The following is a 22234-nucleotide window of genomic DNA, read 5'->3' as shown; positions in this document are numbered from 1 at the left end:
AAAACAAAAAATTGATATGCGCGAGTCCTTTTATTTTCTATCATCTTCATTTCTTTCAATTACATTATTATACCTATAAAATCAGAATGGGAAGTGGATTAGCGAAACTATTTAAAATTGCATTTCAACGCATCGAAGGTGGGGTAACACAGTGAAAAATTTGAGTATTTGATTGCTGAATCGAAAATGTTTTAAGTCTACAGCGAACGAGTTGTGACTTTCAGCATTGATTATACGATGTCAATCCAATTCATTTCGGTTAATTTCACAGGAGAATCTATATTACGACTCGTATGTTTAGACCTGTGCAGCAGTTAGCTATTCCAGCGGGAAAAGTGAAATTATTATCACATCACATAGCAAATCCTTAAAATTCTTAAATTTAGGAATTCAAGAAATTAGAATTTGTAGGGAATTTTTTAAAAGAATTTTTAGGAATTTATAGTTATAAATTCCTAAAAATAGGCTTTGATAGCAGTAAAGTGATTCATATGAAACTTTAGTAATTTTATGACGAAATACTTTATGACTGGAAATATAATAGAATTCCACATTAAGTCGATTTCATTTAAGCTTTAGTTTCACTATAAGGTTTTATATAGCGGATGTTTCGCAGATGGCTGAGGCAGTAAATTTTCCGGTAAGTTAAAAATTGAGGTCTGCGTATTTGATTCATTTGTGGAATGTGTCTGGAATGAATCGGATCGAAATTGCTGAGCGCTATAACTCTAAAGCTGTAATGGCAACGCAAGCACAACTGAAGAAAGCATCGATTTGTGTATACCAAATGTTTGGAAGGAGATAATATTTTTAAATTAGGTTCCACAAATTAGCATTTCTCATTTTTAGTTATCCGTTTGGAGAAACGTTGTTGGTTTGATTGAAATAATAAAGAACGATTTTGTAGAATTAGGCTTAAAGATACAAAAGTAAACAAAACGAAACCTTAATACAAAATAAATTCGTGGACAATGTTTAATATTAGATAATAATAAAAAAAAACCCTTTTCTTATGTCATATTGCAACATAATATCTACAAGTTGATGTACACTACGAATATACAAATTTAATTATTTCTCATTTTTGCGAATATTTTTGTTTTGTTAAATCTTTTTTCTCTAAATTTTTCTGTTGTTTTTAAAACAAACTAAAATCTTGATTTTTAAATGCTAACAGATTTCTCTTTTGACTATTTTCTTTATAACTTTTTCTATATCTCAACTCTTTTTTGTTGTTTTTTGTTTTTTTTTTTACTTTAAATTTAATTTAAATTTGTATCATTACTAAAAACGAAAAAAAGTTATATAACTGAAGTAGAACCTGCTGACAATGAAATGTTTGAAATTATTATTTTTTTTTGTATATTTTACTTTTTCATTTATAATTATACTTTTGTAGTTGCACGACTTAATATTTTTGTTTAAAAAGAAAATTTGTTACTTTGTTTTGTGTTTAAATTTATATAGAAATTTCCTTCAACGATGAACAACGATAATTAAATGAAGAGATTAATTTAATTCAAAAATTTTGTTTTTTTAATTTTTATTTTATTTTCTCTCTTTTGATTTTTCTTTTTTCATTTAATCATTTTGCTTAAAATTTAATATCCATGAACACGAGCATTATTTATGGAGCGTTGAAGAAAATTCGAATTTAGTTTTCTGTTTTTTTCATTAATTTATGGTAGTGGAACAACAATTGTCACATATGATTGAGGGAAATAACCCGTTCGTCCATTGACACTGCCCTCAAACCAATTTTCATCAACTTTGTTTAGAAGTTGAATTGTGTCGTTTTCCTAAAATAGTAAATTTTTGTTTGTTTTATGGGAATTATGCATTGACCTGGGTATGATTTTTTTTAAATGACTAAATTCTGGCTTTTGCTATAGATCATCCACCGGTTGGGGTACTTTCATCAAACATAACCTCACTTTTATTTCGTTAAACTTTTCTTTCATTCATTCAACGCAATTTCTTATCGCGGATGGCATCTCAAACGTTCCTGAACATAATCTATTTGAGGCGAAAATAAACCACGAACAAAATATTCTAACAATGGGAATATGGGTAGTGTGTCCAGACACTCTAAAAAAAATATGAAGTTACTTAAAACTGAGAACTACTCCCAACACCCAGCAGCGTCGAAAAAATATTTTCTGATCTAATTTTTCCAGTGAACCGAATTATTCGAGTAGATAAATCGAATATCAAATTTAGACATTAAGAGTGATATCGCCAAATCTTCAGGTGATGGGGGAACAAGCGGTCTCCGATTTCGTTCGCTCCCACTTGATCATATCGTTTTTCCAAGCTCATATCACGTAGCAAATATTGGTCCGATTGAAAAACTAATTACTGTTCCGGAGTCCTGAGGTCATTTGCTATATGCTAACACTTTATTTGACTAAAATCCTGCGAGAAAAATTTGATAATTTTTCTCTTGATATTACTAACACTGAATCTGATATATTCGTGGCATAGCGACGCGTTTTTGTATTGATAACGTAAAAGAATAGTTGACGATAAAAAATGACTGCCATTGTACCGTTCCAGATGCTGTTCCAGCTGTAGAGCCCCCGGAAAGGAGGAAAAATCCGCATTTTGGCACAAACTTTTTTTCCAAGACTTATGTGGTCTTGCAGCACAAAAGTACTGGGTTCATTTATATGTGGAACGATAGTGGGTGAGGCCAGCTACAACACCACATACTCAGCTTCGTGGAACATCGAAGCTGCAGAGAAGGCGGACTCTCCGAACATTCACTACATTTTTAGTCATAACTCTCGTGGATCTACTCGCACCAAGCGGTGCGTATACTCTACCTGTAGGTCTTTCCAAGGCCGACATTCGTACAACATTACAACAATTTAAAATCATTTTTTCTTGAGTTATTGTCGAAAAACTCTTTTCGGTACCCTCTGAGATGTCTTTACTTTTGAACGCTTTTCACAGAAAACAATTTTTTTTTAGAAAAAGTGAAAGATACGTGTTCCTTAGAATTGAAAGACGAATCCAACAAGCTATCACTCATTAAAATCGGAGACCGCTTGTTCCCAAAGTTAAAAAAATCACCTGAAGATTTGGCGATATCACTCTAAAAGGCACATTCATCTGGTATTGAGACCAACAGTGGCAATCAGCGGAAACAATTTTCTGATGGTTTTGTTGCGTTTCGGATGCAGATGCAGAGGAACCATTAAAAATTCGACGAAATGGTTAAATTTTTACTAGTATTTTCAGCTGGTCGGAACTCAGTGTCAATGAATTTTAAACTGAATAGGACTTTTCCCCGAAAGTACATGGAATTACCTTTCCAATGACACCCCACACGACCTTGTTCCGGAGAAATTTTCAAAAGAAACGTAAATTTCTTTGGTTTTCGATCTCATCCCACTCATTACAAGTATCGAGGAATTTTTTGAAACTGATTTTGCCTTCTAGCGACGAATACCTATCTAGGCACATATACATAATCCACTGTCGGAATTCAACTGGCTGTTCTTCAAAAGAAAACTTTGACCAATATCACTCCACACAATAATCGAATTTAGTGTCTCTACAAACATCTCAGAAGTGATGTATTCTTTCGATAGAAGGTTTGGAATGTTTGAAACAAGTTACAAGTCGTAAGAGTTTTACTGCCTGAGTGTCTGAGTTGAGTGCAACAGTGGTGGCGACTTACCGAATTGCCCGAGAGAGTGAGATTTTTGCATGTTCGAGCGAAAATTTAAAATCTAAAAATGTTAATGGAAAATCTATGTTTCGGTGCGTCTGAGACATTTTTTCAATTCAACAATACAACATTGAAAAAGTATGTTTTTTTTTGATAAAAATTTGCAAACCGAACACAGAAATTTCGAAAATATGTTTGGGTATTTGATAAAAATGACTAATAAGTTTTGGCTAATAGGCTGTAGGAAGTTGAATCCGATTTCCACATACTTCTAAAACAATAAAAGCCAGAATTTCGTTACAAAACCATTCTCATAAATGGTCGACCAACAAAAAAGATTAACTAGAAATGCACTCACCTTGAAACCGAGTTCGCCAGGATTCTCAGGCTCGAAATCGTATAGTGCTGTACAATGTGGACCACTGGGACGCTGCTGAACCATTGGAGTTCTAGCTGGAGATCTCATCGGTGACGGTAGTGGAGACGCTGCAAATTGTATCAGCAAAGTGTCACACAAAATGCAAATGAATAATTAACTTAATCCTAGTCGTTTCAATTAATAACTTGATCTGTCACTAGTTCTGTATAGACGGTAACGAAAAGTGTGCTATGTGTTTTTGGTTAGATCAAATTTTACCAATGAAACATTTTCCACTAAACTGATAAGCACATGTGCACGTTGATGATGGTTTAACTTGACTATGATATGGTTTGACATTATGAACCGTGTGAATGATTATTATTATTGTCGACTGAAAGCTGTACATTGCGTCACAGTGGCACAATGAAAAAAGCATTTGAAATGATGGAAGTGATTTTGGGTAATTGACAATTGATTATGATGATTCTATGTGCAACATTTAGGAATCACTGAGTTGAACCCTCATCTGACATACTATGCTGAGGCAGTGTCATGTTAATGATGACATATGCTATCGACAACGACGTCAAAAATAAGCAAAGAACTATGGCTAGAGTTCCTCTTAGGGTATAGCAAAATCTATGTTTAAATAATTGAAGTACGAGATTTGCTTTTAAGGCGAAAAAGCTTAACAAAGTAAGTAAAAGATTTTCCTTTCATTCCGATGAATGGAATCTTATGAGATAGAGAATAGTTGAATCTGACTGATCAATTTTTGATCTATTACTTCTACAGTCAGCAAAATGAAAACGGATAATTCAAATAAAAATTCAAATTGAAATAGTCATTACGACTAATCCTTGGAAAACTTAATGTTAGACTTTAACAATGTTAGTAAGTTATTATAATATAAACAGTTAAGACTCGAAATCAATAAGGAAGTCTTGAACTTTTTTAAGCTCCACATCCACGCATTTTGGATACAATGCTGTGCAAGTAAAGTGTCTGTGGACCTTAAAAATACAGAATTCTCGTCCCCACTTATTTCGAGTCAAGTATTATTGTGTGTGACAAACGAGTGTAATTTACACAGGTGAATTTTCATGCAAAATGTGAGAGACAACAATTTCTATTTTATCATGCAACTAAACGTCCAATTAATATTTTACCATTGGTCGAGCGAGCCTGTGCCTGACCATTATCCAATTCCAGATGAGTGGGTTTCGTAACTGAAGATAATGAAATTGTCGATATATGTGAAGAGGATTTATATCGGTAAGTCGATATAGTAGCGATATAAAATGCATCAAAACAATAAACAAATTGTGTACAGACTAGGAGGTATGCTAAAAAGAGTTTTTTTTTATCCGAATAATTGAGTTCGGAGCGAGTGTTTCGGTGAAATTTTTTTGAATGTAGTCAATTCAATTGAATTCTTCTTTTTGTCATAATTCAGGTGTGAAACATCTTTACTCACGCAATTTACACGACGAGTGCGTCATCGGCTTATGTCAAAGTATAGTGAGTTTCGTGATGTGACTTACAATCAGTGAAACCGATCGCATATTGTAATGATTATGATCTTGAAATTTTCACTACACTTTCACAATTCGACTTAAGCTGATGACGCACTAATAGCATGAATTATCTCAATTTTTCGAATGAACCTGAGTAAAGTGAGAGACATTAAGAAAAGAAAGAAAGTGAGAAAGGACAGACAAGAAAAGGAAAACTTTAACAAATAATACACAGTCGATATTTGCCTGAACGAGAACAAAATAATCTCGAGAAACGTTCGTATTGCATTCGACAAAGCCGACATATAGACAACAATTTATTATTTTGTCGTCGATTAAAAACAAAAGACACCGAACTTGAACAAAAACATCGATACAATATTTCTCACTCCAACAATATAGCCATTGATTTTCCAGCAGAAAGTTAAGAACATTTACTTAGATCGTCCAGATAGAGATCGATTTTTCTATCTAGATTATCTAACTTGGATAACATCAATTTTATACAGTTCCGAACATCATTTATAGTGAACCCAAATTTTTTCAGATTTTGTTGCTTAATGTTGTTGACACGATAAGTCTTTATTTGGTCTTCTGTCAACAAGTTGCTATTATCTTCAATTTAAGGTTAGTAAAGCCTTTGTAGTAGGCATATGGCCTTCCGTTAAATTAAGTAACTTCAAAAATCTACAAGATAATAAAGTAATGACTTCTAGTGTGGCCAAACTGATATGTTCTCTATTTACGCCATTATTGCGTAATTGGCTTGTGTCAATTTGACATTGTCAAAGTATAGCGAATTGGATGATGAGATGCATAATATATCTAGCCAAGGCTATATCTGATCCGTCCATGGATCAAAAAGTGATCAAAAGCGAACCGATTACAGCTGTCAACTGTCAATTCATCCCTCCAGACCATCTAGTCTTTTTTCGAACTTAATAGGTCTATTTCACTTGTTAGACATAAGCTGATGACGCCATATCATTAGAAGTTCTTTGTCTTAATCAATTCAAGCCAAGACAAATCTTAGTGGTTCATTGTTACATTAGAGACATACTTTCCTCAAGTTCCGGTATTTTTTTAAATAATATAAAAAGAGGAAGTAGTTACAGATTCTAGAAACGGCACACACCAAAAATTGTGCTCTAAAGTTAAATTTCTTTAGTGAAGATAGAGAATGTTTCTACTGTCGCCTACGTTCAATAAATTGCGTATTATGAAAAAGCTTGATATTTCGTCATATCTCTTAAGAGCTGAGCTAGTCTGGAAGTCTGCAAAGACATTAGAATGTCAAAATTTGTACCTAGTACGTTTAAGCTAATACTAACACTAGTCGTCTCTGCCCCATTCTACAATCCATCGCAAAAATTCGATACAACAAAATCTAAGACATATTGCTACACCACCTAGATTGAAATCGATTTTTTAGTGCTAGTATTGGCCTACTGTAAACTTTAGTGAGTTATCAAGGGAAACGAAATAGGTTTCCAGTTAAGGATTTTGTGTCAGTTGAAGAGTCAAATTAGAAAATACAGGCAACGTCAGTGAAATTTAGACTGAAATGGCTTCAGTTGTTTTTCAACTGTTTCACTCATGCGAGCTTATACCACTATCACGCGCCTACGTAACTTTTTCACTCTTTAAACACTTTTGTTCACTTCTGCCAGAACACAAATTTGTGTTCTTATATTAGGTAATGCAATAATATGGCGCAGACTTCAAAATGTAGCCTTATAACGCAAGCAACGGATAGATAAGACTTACAAATTCATTGAAAATTGTGAGTCTTTTTGATTGGTACGTCGTTGATAGTTCGTTGAAAATGCATTCGTGCAACCAAATATATCCCGTTAGAATTGTGAAATGTGTCTTGTGACTTATGTTATACATAGTTTCAGTGAATTAACGGTGTATGTACAGTACACATCAAATCCTTGATTAAAATTTGCCCCATAACCATTCACATCAAACTAAATTATAAGAAGAAAAAAAAATGCAAAAATTTTGTGTGAAACTAAAGAAACTAAAAGAAAGCATCCGAAAAATGAAAATGATAAATCAAATGAGTTGCCAATCACTAAAAACTAAATTATTTTTACCCTTTCTCCCGTCAAAAAAATAATAATTGAAACGAAAAATAAATCGTAAAAACTAAACCAAAAAAATAATTAAAAATAAAAAATAAAAAATAATTAAAAAATCACCTGTCCAAGGATCGTTGAAATGGGCATTTCTATTACTATAATTATTTGAATGGGTACTAGAATGTGTATGTTGGACTCTGGTTGCCATGGTCTCGCTAGGAGGTGAATTCCAGGCGTTCAACCAATCTGGCGAACTCGGATTATTATTTGAGTGATTATTGTAATTCATATTGGTGAATGAATTCTGTGTCGTCGATTTCGAATTCGATTGTATCGAATACGTACTACTGCGATTCGAAACCGTCGACAAACTTTGCTGTGACCCATAAATTCGACTTCTTTGAAAGTTACTGTTATTGTTATTGGAATTAATTTTTGACAAATTTTGCTGGGAACTGTACACATTTTGATGAGAATTGTTTGCTTTATTGCGACTTAAGTGACTATTTGGATGAATAAAACGCCCACCATTCATGCCACCATCAGTTGAGCCGTATCCTTCGATGTTTAAGTCAGCCAATGTCTTTGGTACGAAATCCGGACGTGGTCGATTGGCGCATTCTTCACGTCTGAAAGAAAAAAGAAGAAGTTACATGAACATCATTACATTTACAAACACCATTTCTGCAATCAATTTACTTCTGCTGTAATGTCTCGACTAATATTTTTAGTATCTCAGTGCATTGTTGATGGAAATCGTATAGTCCTTCAGCAAATGTTACCATTTGAGAAACTTGTTCAACCTAAACGAGAAAATGTTTTTTGTTGTTGTTGTCAGTGTTAAAATTTGATTTGAATGATTTTGTCCGTTCGTTCGAACATTTTCAAACTTACATCATTTGCTAGCAAATTGTACATTCCTGTTTGAGCTAACAGCAACGATTCGGCAAATTTATCTTCAGCACCACGAATTTCTTCGTCTGTAATATTAGATCCTTTGGTTTGGATACATGTCGAAAATCCACATTTTTTTCGAGTATAGAGAAAATAATAATTTTTCCAACAAAATCATAATCACAAGCGATGACCATAATCCATAAAAATAAATAAAACAAAAGAAAAAGAAAATCAAAATAATGAAAATCAGTTGTTCTCTATAACAATACAATATGACAATACGAATAAAGAAAAATGTAAGTGGAATTTATACTACTGCTACAACGGTTTACCCTTATCATTATAACTATGGACAAAAATAGCTCCTCACTGACAAAGACAGTACCGGACTGGCTCGAAAAAGCCCATCGGGGGCTACATGCAACTCAATTTAAAAAGGCCCACAAATTAAAAATTCGAATATGCTATTGGCACCGGGTGCCAATAGTCTCTTTATAATACTGTGGCTAATGGCACCTGGTGCCAATAGTCTCTTTATAATACTGTGGCTAATGGCACCAGGTGCCAATAGTCTCTTTATTATACTAATGCTAATCGCACCCGGTGCCATTAGCCACAGTATTATAAAGAGACTATTGGCACCCGGAATAATTTAAATCTGAATAAAAAATCAGAATATTTTGAAAACTAAACTTTACACAATACTAGGGAATTCATATTTTTACAAAATGTAACGTAAAGGTAGTTTGGTCGATCTTAGGGAACTCGTCCTTTTACGAAATTTAACGCAAAGGCGGATCGTTCGATCCTAAGGAATAAACCTTTTTACGAAATGTAACGTAAAGGTAGTTTGTTCGATCTTAGGGAATTCGTCCTTTTACGAAATTTAACGTACAGGCGGATTGTTCGATCCTAAGGAATAAATCGTTTTACGAAATTTAACGTAAAGGTAGTTTCATCGATCTTAGGGAATTCATCGTATTGAAATATGTAATGTAAAGGCGGATTGTTCGATACCTTTACGTTACATTTCGTAAAAGGATGAATTCCTCAGGATCAAACAATCCGCCCTTGCGTTAAATTTCGTAAAAGGACGAATTCCCTAAGATCGAACAAACTACCTTTACGTTACATTTTGTAAAAATATGAATTCCCTAGAATTGTGTACAAAACCAGTTTAATTTTCAAAATGTCCGGATTTTTTATTTAAATTTTAATTTTTCTGGGTGCCAATAGTCTTTTTATAATACTGTGGATAATGGCACCGGATGCAAATAGTCTCTTTATAATACTGTGGCACCGGGTGCGATTAGCATTAGTATAATAAAGAGACTATTGGCACCCGGTGCCATTAGCCACAGTATTATAAAAAGACTATTGGCACCAGGTGCCATTAGCCACAGTATTATAAAAAGACTATTGGCACCCGGTGCCATTAGCCACAGTATTATAAAAAGACTATTGGCACCCGGTGCCAATAGTCTCTTCCTTAAAAATTATCATACAAAAATCCAAAAGGCCCATCGGGAATCCCCCGAATTCACCGTATGGCCAGTCCGGGCCTGGACAAAGAAGAATTAAAAGTCTTACCTGTTGCAGGTAACTTTGTCTCCAGGTACAACCTGCAATAGCTACTACCTGGAGACAAAGTTACCTGCAACAGGTGAGATTTTAAACTATTTTTTGTCACGGAAATACGATCACGACCTCACGGAGAAGGAAACTGATAGTAATACTTGAGCATCGAACAATTTATGAAAAGCACTGTGTTGACAACTTTCTTTTCGATTTTTGAAAGTTGAAGATAAGTGAACAGAAAGAACGAAGCAATTCTAGAGTCATTGAAATTCGTGACTTATTTTTGGTCAAGGTCTCAAATGGATTTTTAACCACAGTCATGATGGTATATTTTTGGCTAAATGAAGAGACACGTTTTTCTTCATATTGCCAAAAAAATGGCTTTAAGATGAAAAAGCGATTTAAAGAATGTCTTGGCCGAAAATAAATCACGAAGTTCTACGATTGTACATTTGTAGCCTTTATTATCCCCTTCTGTATGTAAGCCTCACAATGAGGCCATGAAACACGTGAATTCCGTACCACGCCGATAAAAGTTAGCAAAGACTTTAAAGATTTTTCGTCTGGTGCTGATTATATCTGCGCCTAAAGATAGTCTTCACATATTTTTAAAGCGAATTCATTGTGAATGGCTTACATCATTCATGTCATTTTTCTATATACGTTTTGTTGAGACAATCAAACACCTCAACTACCCACATTATGAAGCTTGGGTACGCTTAGGAACGTTACTTTCATACTACACATTGAGGAAAAATGCTATTCAGAATTTGATCTTACTGGGATATTGAACCCGGATTTTCTTGGGGGAAGGCCAGCCAACTCGTTCCGTAGTTCTACGATTGTTCGTGAATAATTACTAAGAAAAACTCAGTTGGGTATATAAATCCGGATATTTTCATTCCGAGTTGATAATTACACAAACGGAGCCAAGAACAGTGCCACTCATCTGTTAGCGACTACAACAACAAAAAACAGTAATAAGCCCTGTCTGGTCTTCTTCTAAATATCTACTCAAAAAGTAATGCCAAAACAAATGAAGTACAAGATTTCTCTTAAGTTGACAAATCACTGTTGTTTGTAAAGCTAAAAATTAGTTTAATCAACAGAAATAATAGATTTATATGTTTCATATGTCATTTCGTTATGTTTTCGATAACTTTTCTTGATTTTTTTTTGCGAGATTCGAATGTAGAACAAAATACAAAAAATCTGAGCCGAAGTGGAAACGGCAGGCATATCGTTAAATCATTAAATTGTTACGGTTGTCTTTGTTACAAGATCTTCTACTTCATTCGTTTTATCATACTTTTTGTCAAAAAAAAAACTTCGCCAATCATGACATACAAATGCGTGTGTGATCTACTTGAATATTCAATCTAATAGAGAATGTAGGACAGGTATTTTTTTTGAAAATCCTCGATTGGTCAGGAAAAGTTACCGACTTACACTTTTTGAATGCAGACCTCGATCTGCAAAATGCTAGTGCCACTTTAAAGCTACATTATTCAGCTATTAACTCCAGTCAATAGTTGCATCTCACAAATGTCACAGAAATCATTCAGCGATAAGTTCAACCTAACTCGACTACATCGAAAATCAAAATTGCTCTTGAAATAGGAAAAACATATTAAAAAAAGTTTCCTCCCTAAATGATCCTTTGAACCATCTTGAATGCAACCAGAGGTCAGGTGTTTTAAAATAAAATGTAAAATTCGACCCACCCTAGAGATTACACTACTTGTCGCAAACAGTAAGAATGAATTCGTTTTCCCCAGAAAAGAACAGATTTTTCTATCACCCAATTCTGTAACGAAATGTATGCTCTGCTCAGAGCAGTGCTCTCGCTTCAAACGATAAATAAATCAAATCTAAAATGAAAACTCTACATGAATTTTAAATGAATCAACGACATGAACGAAAATCAAATTATTATTTGTAAAGTGCAAGGATGATATATTTACTGGGATCACATAACGAGTAAAACAGGGACGGTTTTTTTTTTGGTTACAAGTCATTCAATTTGTTCGAATTGTTTCTTGAGGGTGGAAAAAGAAGCGTTGACAATGAAAATATTTTAAATAAAAAATGAAAATTGGAAACAAATTGGCCAACCAAAGAAAAAATAAAATTATCAAAGAATGACAACAGGAAAAGGTAAAAGAAAAAAATTTCTTCATTTCTTTCGTTTATTTTGTGAGCGTAAATTGTGTGTTCGTACAGCGCTGATTTGATTCAGTCGATTTCATTTTTTTATTTTTTATTTTCGACTGTTAAAGACACAATTCGCTCACATATTAATCGAAAATTGAAAAACGAAACAGAACGAAAATAAAGGAAGAAAATGTTGTTGTTGTTGTTACTGGTTGTTTTTTTTTATTAAATTTACCCTGATGGTGAGTCCCTGCAGGCATAAATTTAATAGGAAGAAAATATATGTGCAATTGTTATTGATTGTTTTGTTCATTAAAATGTAGGAATATCTCGAGTCGATAAACAAGGTAAACAGAAGATCAAAAGAGTGACAACAAAAGGAAAATATATTTTTCTTTTCATCAATCTCTGTGTTTCAATGCAAATTGAACCTTACCTTTGGTTTGTCGACGTCGTTTGCAATCATAGTCAAGTCTTCGACCTTGTAGTTTTTTACGATGATGCTGTACGAAAGAGAAAAAGAGAGAAAAAGCGAAAAACGAAAATATTATTTCAAATAGCTCAATGCAGCAACAAAAATATTAAACATTTGTCGTCATATAAAATCAAATAAATTCAACAACACATGTTGTACTACAACTGGTATGTTGTACCAGTTGATTCAACACGTAATATATATTTGTCTACCAGCGTTATAATTTCAGTTACGTTAGTTCTCGACTACAACATGTACAATATTTACACAACGACAAATTTTGTGAAATGAAATGAAACCAACCATAACTTCCTTCAAATCTTTCGTTTGCAGATGATGTAATGGCTCCAAAAAGTTTTGCTTAATATTGTCGTCCAGTGAATATTTCACATCGGCCATTTGTCGGAGAGATTCACCCATTTCGATCAGGGACTCAGCTGTAGAAGAAATGATTTTCATTCACGAATCCTATCTACCGTCACTAACCGATTTTCTCTTACCAAAAATACTATTATCTCCTAACTTCTTTCCATACAGTAGCATGCAATCGGCTAACAATCCTTCCGGCTGCGGGTATGTATTACTCTTCGCTTGACCTGACAGTTTAGAGATTCCTTTTACAGCCGCCATTTTAGCCCGAGCGGTTGGATTTGGTTGTAGAAATTCCTTGGTTTTAATTTGTAATTCCTCCACTAGTTCTACGGTTACGTCTGTTTTCTATTATTCGATGAATAAAATGCAAACAGAAATTATTGTAAATTGTCGCCCACGTCACAATTCGTTTCTATTTACCGTTTCCATATCCATAAAGTCATGGTCCAATTTGGTGCCCTCAGCTCCACCCATTTTTTCAGTGACATACTGGAAATAGATTATTGAATTTTCATATTAGATAGTTTTGCATTACAGTTCTGGTTGTATTGTGGTTGGAAACAACATTGTGTACACAGATACTTATTGAGTTATTGAGAAAAAAGAAAAAAAACAACTGAGCTAGGAAATTGGAAATTATTGCCATCATAAATAAAGGAAGTTTGCTTTTTTAACTCAAAGTTAGCGGAACATTATAAATTATTGCAGCATTATTTACGTCGTAACTGAAACATTAATCTACCACTATACAATGCACAAAGCGTCCCTTTTTATTTGCTTTTATGGTAATTTTGTGGAAATGATTTTTTTTCGTTCAATTACACAGTTCATTTTATATGTCAGGGGTCAGGGGTAAAATATTTTTTTAAGCTCCTTATATAGGCACTACCATCTCTCTGAACACTTATACGTACGCAGGCACTTCATACGGCAAAATAACGATTTGTTGGAATTGATTAGTTCCATACCAATACCTGTTAATTCGGTTTAACCGGTCGATACAACTCAGAAAAGACAAGTTAAGATGTTCATCAATCTTAATTTTTCGTCGCAGGTCGCAGTTCTTAGGCCCCAGGTCTCAGTCACATTAAAATTAGAACAATTTCAATCACATTTCAAACCACATACTTTACTGATACCTGATACAGGCATTTCACAAAAGTAAACAAATCGAAAATAATATTATTTGGTTACAAACCCGATACTTTCACAATGCGTTAAATTACCGATTGGGGGGCCGAATCGAATTACTAATTAATGTGTTCAATATACACAGTGTGTATTACACGGTGTAGCACAAATTGTTAATTGAGTTATGATATTCAATAGTTAGTTAGATCGTACGGGGTGAAAATAACACAAAACAATCACCCGTGTGGGCATGTAATCGAACAGGTTCAATTTGGATTATGTCATCGATTCTGGTCCATGCAGCTTTTTATCTTAAAACTATTACGGAGGTTGCAATCTTCACTTCACAAATTCGACAAACGTTGAATATTATTATTCTACACGACAAACGTTTGTTCTTTGTATTTTTATTTTTTATCGGAACCAAAGGATCATGTTGAACCTGTTACGAACAACTATAATCTGTTATCAATAAAACTTCAGAAAAAATAACCAGCTCTGACTAATATGTGGTCTAAAGTATAGTAAAAGTAAAAGATTTGAAAGCAGTCGTCAATACGTTCACAAACAAAATCTTCTTATTTTCACTTAAGAGTCACATCGCCAAAACTTCAGGTGATTTTATTAACTTTGGGAACAAGCGGTCTCTGATTTTAATGAGTGAGAGCTCGTTGGATTCGTCTATCAATTCTAGCAAACACGTATCTTTCACTTTTTCGAAGAAAAAAATATTTTCTGTGAAAAATGTTCAAAAGTAAAGACATTTTAGAGGGTACCGAAAACAGTTTTTCGGCCAAAGCTCAAGAAAAATTATTTTAAATTGTTGTAATATTGTACGAATGTTGCCCTTAGGAAAAACCTACAGGTAGAGTATACGCACCGCTTGGTGCGAGTAGATCCACGAGAGTTATGACTAAAAATATAGCAGATGTTCGGAGAGTCCCCCTTCCCTGCAGCATCGATGTGTACCGTTTCAGACGCTGTTCCAGCAGTTGGGCCCAAGAAAAAAGGAAAAAAGTACATTTTGGCACTAACTTTTTATCCAAAACTTGCAGCACAAAAGTACTGGGTTCATTTATATGTGGAACGATAGTGGGTGAGGCCAGTTAATACACCCCATACTCAGTTCCGTGGAACATCGAAGCTGCAGGGAAGGTGGACTCTCCGAGCTATATTTTTAGTCATAGCTCTCGTGGGTCTACTCACACCAAGCAGTGCGTTTTCTCTACCTGTAGGTCTTTCCAAGTTCGACATTCGTACAACATAACAATAATTTAAAACAATTTTTTCTTGAGTTATTACCGAAAAACTTTCTTCAGTACCCTCTGACATGTCTTTACTTTTTAACACTTTTCACAGAAAATATTTTTGTTTCGGAAAAGATACGTGTTTACTAGAATTAAAATCGGAGACCGCCCGCTTGTTCCCTAATCGACTGAAGTCTTGGCGATATCACTCTTAAACGTAAAACCCAGGACATAGAAAACATTTTGGCTGATCTTATGGCCAGCAGCAGAATATTGATAAAATGTGTGCACGAAAGTAGCAATCGCTACTTTCGCTACCCTCCATTATGACATTAACGTTGGTATTTTGAGGAAAATTTTTCAAGTAATCAAAGGTAGATGAAAAATTAATAAAACAAGAATTCGGAAGAAGAATGTCTGCAACAATTTCATTTAGCTGACTGTATAACAACATAATACAAGGACCTATAAGTACGTTATGAAAAATATTGATTGTCTCTGCTATCAAAACTTTTGTTATCAATTTGATTGGTCCAAAGGATGAGCGAAGTAAAAACGAAGAATGGTAAGTATAAAGTTCTCATATAACCTTTTATGCTGATCGATCCACCACTAAAAATGTTCATAAACTCTTTTTTACATCTTAAATGTAAAAACGACAATGGATGATCATATAAAACCTTCAAATTTCCGTGGCAAAATTCATTTGTGACATTTATAACAAAGTAAATCTTCGTTCGGTTTTGCATTCAATCCAATTGAAATCAAGACACCATAATGCGTATAGCATGGCCCGAAGAAAACCTCAATTTTCCCTAGAAAATTACTGTATATATACGAGCGAAAGCTCATCAGCACAGTTGTCTATAAGGCAGTTTCAATTGTGAAATTGAAATGGATTTTCAGAGAAGCAAAATGAAATACAGCTGTGTCGAGTAGAGAGAGAGCGAGAGAGGGAGAAAAAAGCCATCAAGTGTATAATAAAAGCAAATAAGCAACGGGGATGAGAAGATTATGGTAGGGAAAAGTGGAAGAATTTCGTCAAAACCATGACCCTTTTTATTTCATTTTTCTTTTTTTTGTTATGCTGGAAAATCAGACTGAACACTTTGACGGTTGGGTATAGAGAAGTGTGCTGTGCGCCTGTGTATGCGTGTATTCCAACAATACAAGTTTGTGTATAAAATAGGTCACTAGGTCATGGAGCACCTTATACTACACAATAGTACAGAAGCAGGATGAAACTCGACTATTATGCACTCGTAAAATATAGTACGTTGAAAATACGCACAATATAACAATGACCTTGTCGGTTTTGCTACAGTGTTTTATGTTGGACTGTGCTAATATATAAGTTAGCATTCCATTCGGATCGGAATGAATTTACGCTTTACGAGAAGGAAGGCTACATTATTGATTGCACAGCGGCGTATTAGAAATGTGCTGGGAAAATTATTATTAATTGGAACATTCCTCATCTGGCTCATACGTAGCTGATTATAACTCTGCTATTATGTAGATGATTGTAATGGTCAAGTGAATTTATTTTAACTGTGACAAACAATGATTAATGCAGCAGCGCATCTATTAATACCATATGGATTTATTGTCGCAATTTTACACAACGACACAGCAGTCTGCTATTGTACGGTTAATTTATTTATTCTACGTTGTTCGCTTACATATTTATACAGTACACACAAATGGGAATTGAAAGTTAGTCGAAAAAGTTTCGTTACAAATGATGCCACAATGCTAATAATGTAAAAAAGCGTTCCTAAGGGTACCGTTGCGGCCCAAAAATTATGATAATTTTGCATAAAAACACAAATTATGTGGGTGTAGCAAACAGTTTTCTTGTTTTTCCCGTTTTGTATGCGGTTACATGAGGCATGCGATTCTTTAGCTTTTTATTCGTTGCTGGAAGTAAATGTTGAAACGCATTTGGTGGAGAAATGGTGAGTTCGCAGAACCCAGCATTTAATTAAGGGAAAATTTAAACAAAGCTTAAAACTCTGGTTGGTCGTTCATTTTAAGATGCATGTTTACGTTTACACACAAGTACGTACAAGTATGTACGTAAAAACGTATGACTTTAGTTCAGCAGAAGCTACGAAGTTTCTTATGTGTGATTATTAAAAAAAAATCCGATCGGTCAGGTCCCACTGAGATCATGCAAGATCGATTTTAGTAGTAGCTTCACCACCAAACAATGTTCAAAAGTCTCAGATTTTTCACCTAGATTTGACTGCATTGATTAAAAATGGTTGAGTCATCTGTTACCGATAGCGACACCGAAATTAAAAGCGATTAGACTTGGATAATTTGTTCTTTTATAGCAAGATGTATGATAAGACAAATGAAGTAAAAGATCTGGTTCCAATTTGTTGAAAATGTGTAATCACTAGAAGTAGTAGATTCTATCAGTGTATTGGCGATATAATTGCATGCTTAGGCTGGTTCAATGTGTCAGTTTTCATCATCTTTCGAAGAATTTAGTTACTCATGTTGCATGAAATACGCCCGCGAATGTTTCTAAATTTTTTACCACCCTTACCCTCAAATTAAAAATACTCGCTTTGTGTCCCGGGTACGATTGTCTTGTTATCCTAAACAGTTAGACAGTGTTAGAATCGACTCTGGGGGAAATTGTCAGTGGACGTACTTTTCCACAACCATGGCGTGACACATTTTGCCGAACCCCTTACTCTTTCGTGCAGACATCCTTTTTGGATGTCTCCCGAATAGAATCCAAATTTTCGTGTAGCTTCAATCTACATGCTGCTTTCGTCAACAATCATCTTCTCAACTTTTTTAGATGTTCTCATTGGCTTTATGATCGCCCAATATCTCGATATCTCTGACCAAAAAAAAAATCTCTTTTTTAATTAACAGAATCATTTGGCAGCTGTGTAATTAAATGAAAATGCGTGTTACAATGACAAACATATTCAGGAAAAATGAATTTATTTCGAAACGACAGAAAAAAAAATTGGTGCTTCCATGAACGAATGTATCATTGCATGCAGTGGCACCTGTCCTATTCGTAGCCATGTCAAAAATATATGAGACTATAGATAACCTACACTAATAGAACACGAAACCATTTCATTAGTTCGATGAACGGGTTAAATTAATGAAAATTCTGCTAACCCTAGGGATCGAAATGTCCAATGAAGTTAAATCATAAATTGAACAAATATTCGTTGTTTTATGTACGTGCAACGTACATTTGCATTGTGTCAATTTTGTCTTCTAATGTTTTCAACATAACACCAGAGCTTGGTTACAAAGAAATTTTTTTATGCAAAATGTTAAAATGTAAATTACGTTCGATGCGCTCGGTTAAGTAACGCAGAGCTCAGTGAATTTTGTTCAATTTATGATTTACCTGCTCCGTAGTTTTCATTTTGTTTCGTTTAACTTTAATTTATAAAACTTGCAGTGAATTTGCAACCAGCTGGTTTTTTCTCTCTCGACTATATCGTTCATGTATGGAACAAAAGTCCATGCATTGTGGGAGAAAATTCTGTACAACTTAGACTATCATTTAGTAAATTTATATAATTTTCACTCACCTGATTAGCTTTGTTGATTTGCTTCTTTAACCCTGCAAAAGCCATTTTGAATGTTTATTTCCGCCTAATTTCACTGTAAATTTATATTTGCAGAATCGATCTGTAGATTAAAATCTGAAAAGGAAAAATGGAAAAGTTTTTGGTTAAAAAATGGGATTCGAAAATCATGCGAAAAGTTCAATGCTATTCACTGGATGGGCTTAATTACATTGACCCATAAAATCGATTATAACGCTTGCACATACAAATATAAATCACAAGACGTGAAAATGAATTCGGCTGTGTAGCTGATAGCATTTCACATACCGTATACTATACAATGTGTACGCTGTGGGTTAAAGATCAACTCAATTTACAAATTATAAAAGTGTGATGCTGCCGAGGTCAATGATACATGGGCACAGACAATGTACGATATTGTTTGCTATTTGTAGTGTTCGCTGTTAGGGTTTGATGTGGCGATACACTACAAGTCTTTGAATGTAAAAAGAATTGAAGAAAGAGTTCTTTGCTTTCTATAGTTGTTATAAAATGAAAAGATTGAGAAGAAAGAAGGGAAAGTATCTAAACGGTTGTTTAGTAGACGAGACAGATGTGTCTCATATCATTATTTGTAAGTATTGAGATCCATAACACATTCGTTTCCATATTTTTACAAAGATTATTATTTCTATTGATCAATCATCTTCCGATTTCTAATACAATCTGAAAACCTTACACCAACAAGTTCCTTTACAACCCAAAATCAACCTTTCCCATTAATTTGTTATCTCTACTCCACTTATATTTCGACAAATTCTGCACTCTATGAAACAACAGTTAGTACAAAACCTTTATCATCAGCAAACATTTTACGTAAGTCATCATATTAACATTTCGAATATCTCTGGTGATCCCTACACCACGGCCTACACCATCAATTTCCGACTAATCTTAACATAACGTGCCACTCAAAATAATATTTACTTAAGAAAGTATCATTCCTTCTAACAATATTTATCCCTTCAACGGGAAAATGACCCTGAAAGTACTACATGGGAAACAAAGGAAACAAAATTCAATTTGTTCAGGTTTCAGTTATGTGCTAATGTTATCATCATCTTCAACTAACACCTTCATTCTTGTTAAGTGTCTGGCGTCGGTGTGTAATATGCCATCGTGTTTGTCTATTCTCAACACAGCAAATTACATTTTAAATTAATTAAATTTTCTAATTTCCTTGAAAATTAGGTTCGGCGGAGTTTTGTTGTGCGCACTTTTTTGTGGGGATATTTTATGGAAATTAAAATTGAAAAATTAGTGACGGAAAAACCGTGGCAAATTGAAAATGAGAATAAACGTTGTGCTCGCACTTATGACTAACGAAATACGTTTGTTTGATTGAAATTTATAGTATATTAACGTCATGATCACAACTCTTTGAAAATAATATTTCCACAACATATGCTCGTAACAAAAACGCTAAAATGATATCAGACTACTGCGAGAGAAATGAAAAATTTGTGCACGAAAAACTTTTCGTAAAAATAATTAAATTTCCAATAAGTAAAAGTTGTGCTCGAAACTTTTAAGAAACTTTTTTTTTTATCGAAAATAGTAATGCGGAACCGAAAACAACTTGTCGTTATTTAAAAGCTGAGAAAATTTATTAATCATGATAGTTATACGTGTTCTTATGTGCAATATACACGAACACATAATATTATGATTACCATGTGGAAATGTTTCTGAAATAAAAATATTTGGGAAATTAAATTTTTCCGAAACGTGAATCTTTTACGAACTACTTTCGGAGACAAAAGATTCAAGAAACATTTTCAAGTGGATTGTGCTTACACTTCTTCAGTTACTTCAATTTGCATCTCATTGCTGTACATTTGACTGTGCAAACAAGTAAATATTCTGGAGCTTTTTGCAGCACACCAGTTCGTATAAATAGATGCATGGAATAGAGTGTTAAATTGGATTTTCACTATATTTATTGTGGGTAAGTGAAAAAGGAAACACTATAGTTGACTAGTTCAGTCGGGACTCTGTGAGTTAAGGAAATAAAAATGCAAATCCATCTGTTCGAAATAAAATCAACTCCGACCCGATCTAAGTCAGTGGGTGAACACTTAGGGAAAAATCAATAATGTGTGAAAGTTGACGGCTGTCCAAAGTTTCTTTTTGATTTAAATCTTTAGCATTAGAAGAATGAAAACTCATGATTCATAGCAATAATGAATTATGTCTGATGGACAAAAGGATGCAAACAGAGGAATAATGGCATTTGTAGGAACATTATGACAACTAATTGCTTTGGATTGGAATAAAGATTCGTGCTATTCTCACTGAGTCTCTTTAAAATTATTTGGCTGTTCGCACTTAATGAGCTTAGTCTCTATATAATAGAGAAGCTTTTCGCACTGAGTGTAGTATTATAAGAAACCTTATCGCGGCTTATGTCTTTATAATACTTTGGCTATTCGCAGTGAGTGGAATAAATAACAAGGGTGGCTGTGGTGGTAAGGGTAAGGAATATTTTCAATCGTCAGTTGCTAGGCGAAGGTGGAAACACTCTCTGAATCGAATTTGGTGATTTACCATGTTTGACAAATTTCTGTTTTTCCCTCTGAATCATTTTTCTCTGTTAATTGCCGTCGTAGACCACCACACCATAACCCATGTTTCCCCGTAAATGGGCAGTAATTACTGTGACAGACATTTTTGTAAAACTTTTGTTCTCTTCAAAGTTGTGGAGGTCTCTATCTGGTCACGCATGAACTTTAAAAGCAACACCAAAGAAATACTTCCGTCTTTTGAAGGCAGTTTTTCATAAGAATCACTTCTCATAGTTCTGATACTGGTCACAGAAACTACAAAAAAGTATCTGTAAAATTCAGATGATAAAACCTCGGTTAAAAATGTCCAGAACTATTCGTGAAATGAACATTTTTGTAGAACCTTGAAAAGCTGATGATTGAGCCGACTTTCCCAATTTGATTTAATTTAACCAATTTTTCCGATGTATAGTCATAATAACCGCAATCCGTCCATTTCTATTTTTATTTTCAAATAAAATAAATCAGCAACCATCTGTATATTTGCTATTGATTGATTCAACGGTCTGCTTTTTTGTTGTAATGAAATCAATTAACTCTCATAGGCGATATTTTATC

The 22234-nt window shown here is 34.1% G+C and overlaps 1 protein-coding gene and 1 long non-coding RNA gene across 7 annotated transcripts in view; one reads left to right on the top strand and one right to left on the bottom strand.

The window, feature by feature from the left end:
* Window positions 1–598: 598 nt before the first annotated feature.
* On the top strand, window positions 599–20267 carry LOC119072199. The gene is made up of 3 exons (XR_005086810.1): window positions 599–870; window positions 7041–7047; window positions 20255–20267. It is a non-coding gene; the product is annotated as an uncharacterized LOC119072199 (long non-coding RNA).
* LOC119072193 (endophilin-A) overlaps window positions 1468–22234 on the bottom strand; it is a 40118-nt gene continuing 19351 nt past the window's right edge. For 2 of the 6 annotated variants that reach the window (XM_037177358.1, XM_037177359.1), the window contains exons 2-11: window positions 19074–19187; window positions 13538–13606; window positions 13246–13462; window positions 13049–13182; window positions 12707–12773; window positions 8536–8636; window positions 8341–8444; window positions 7762–8270; window positions 4035–4162; window positions 1468–1799 (exon numbers count right to left, since the gene is read on the bottom strand). In XM_037177358.1, coding sequence (XP_037033253.1) covers window positions 1680–1799; window positions 4035–4162; window positions 7762–8270; window positions 8341–8444; window positions 8536–8636; window positions 12707–12773; window positions 13049–13182; window positions 13246–13462; window positions 13538–13606; window positions 19074–19118 — 1494 coding nt within the window. In that variant the 5' untranslated portion in view covers window positions 19119–19187 and the 3' untranslated portion in view covers window positions 1468–1679. Of the gene's footprint in view, window positions 1800–4034; window positions 4163–5206; window positions 5267–7761; window positions 8271–8340; window positions 8445–8535; window positions 8637–12505; window positions 12521–12706; window positions 12774–13048; window positions 13183–13245; window positions 13463–13537; window positions 13607–19073; window positions 19188–22234 lie in introns of all 6 variants that reach the window. The other 4 variants (XM_037177360.1, XM_037177362.1, XM_037177363.1 and 1 more) reach the window with 4 other exon arrangements.

The sequence above is a fragment of the Bradysia coprophila genome (assembly GCF_014529535.1).
Source record: "Bradysia coprophila strain Holo2 chromosome IV unlocalized genomic scaffold, BU_Bcop_v1 contig_81, whole genome shotgun sequence".
NCBI classification, from domain to species: domain Eukaryota; kingdom Metazoa; phylum Arthropoda; class Insecta; order Diptera; family Sciaridae; genus Bradysia; species Bradysia coprophila.
The sequence above is the reverse complement of the archived record's forward strand: the minus strand, read 5'-3'. Positions and strand labels throughout refer to the sequence as shown.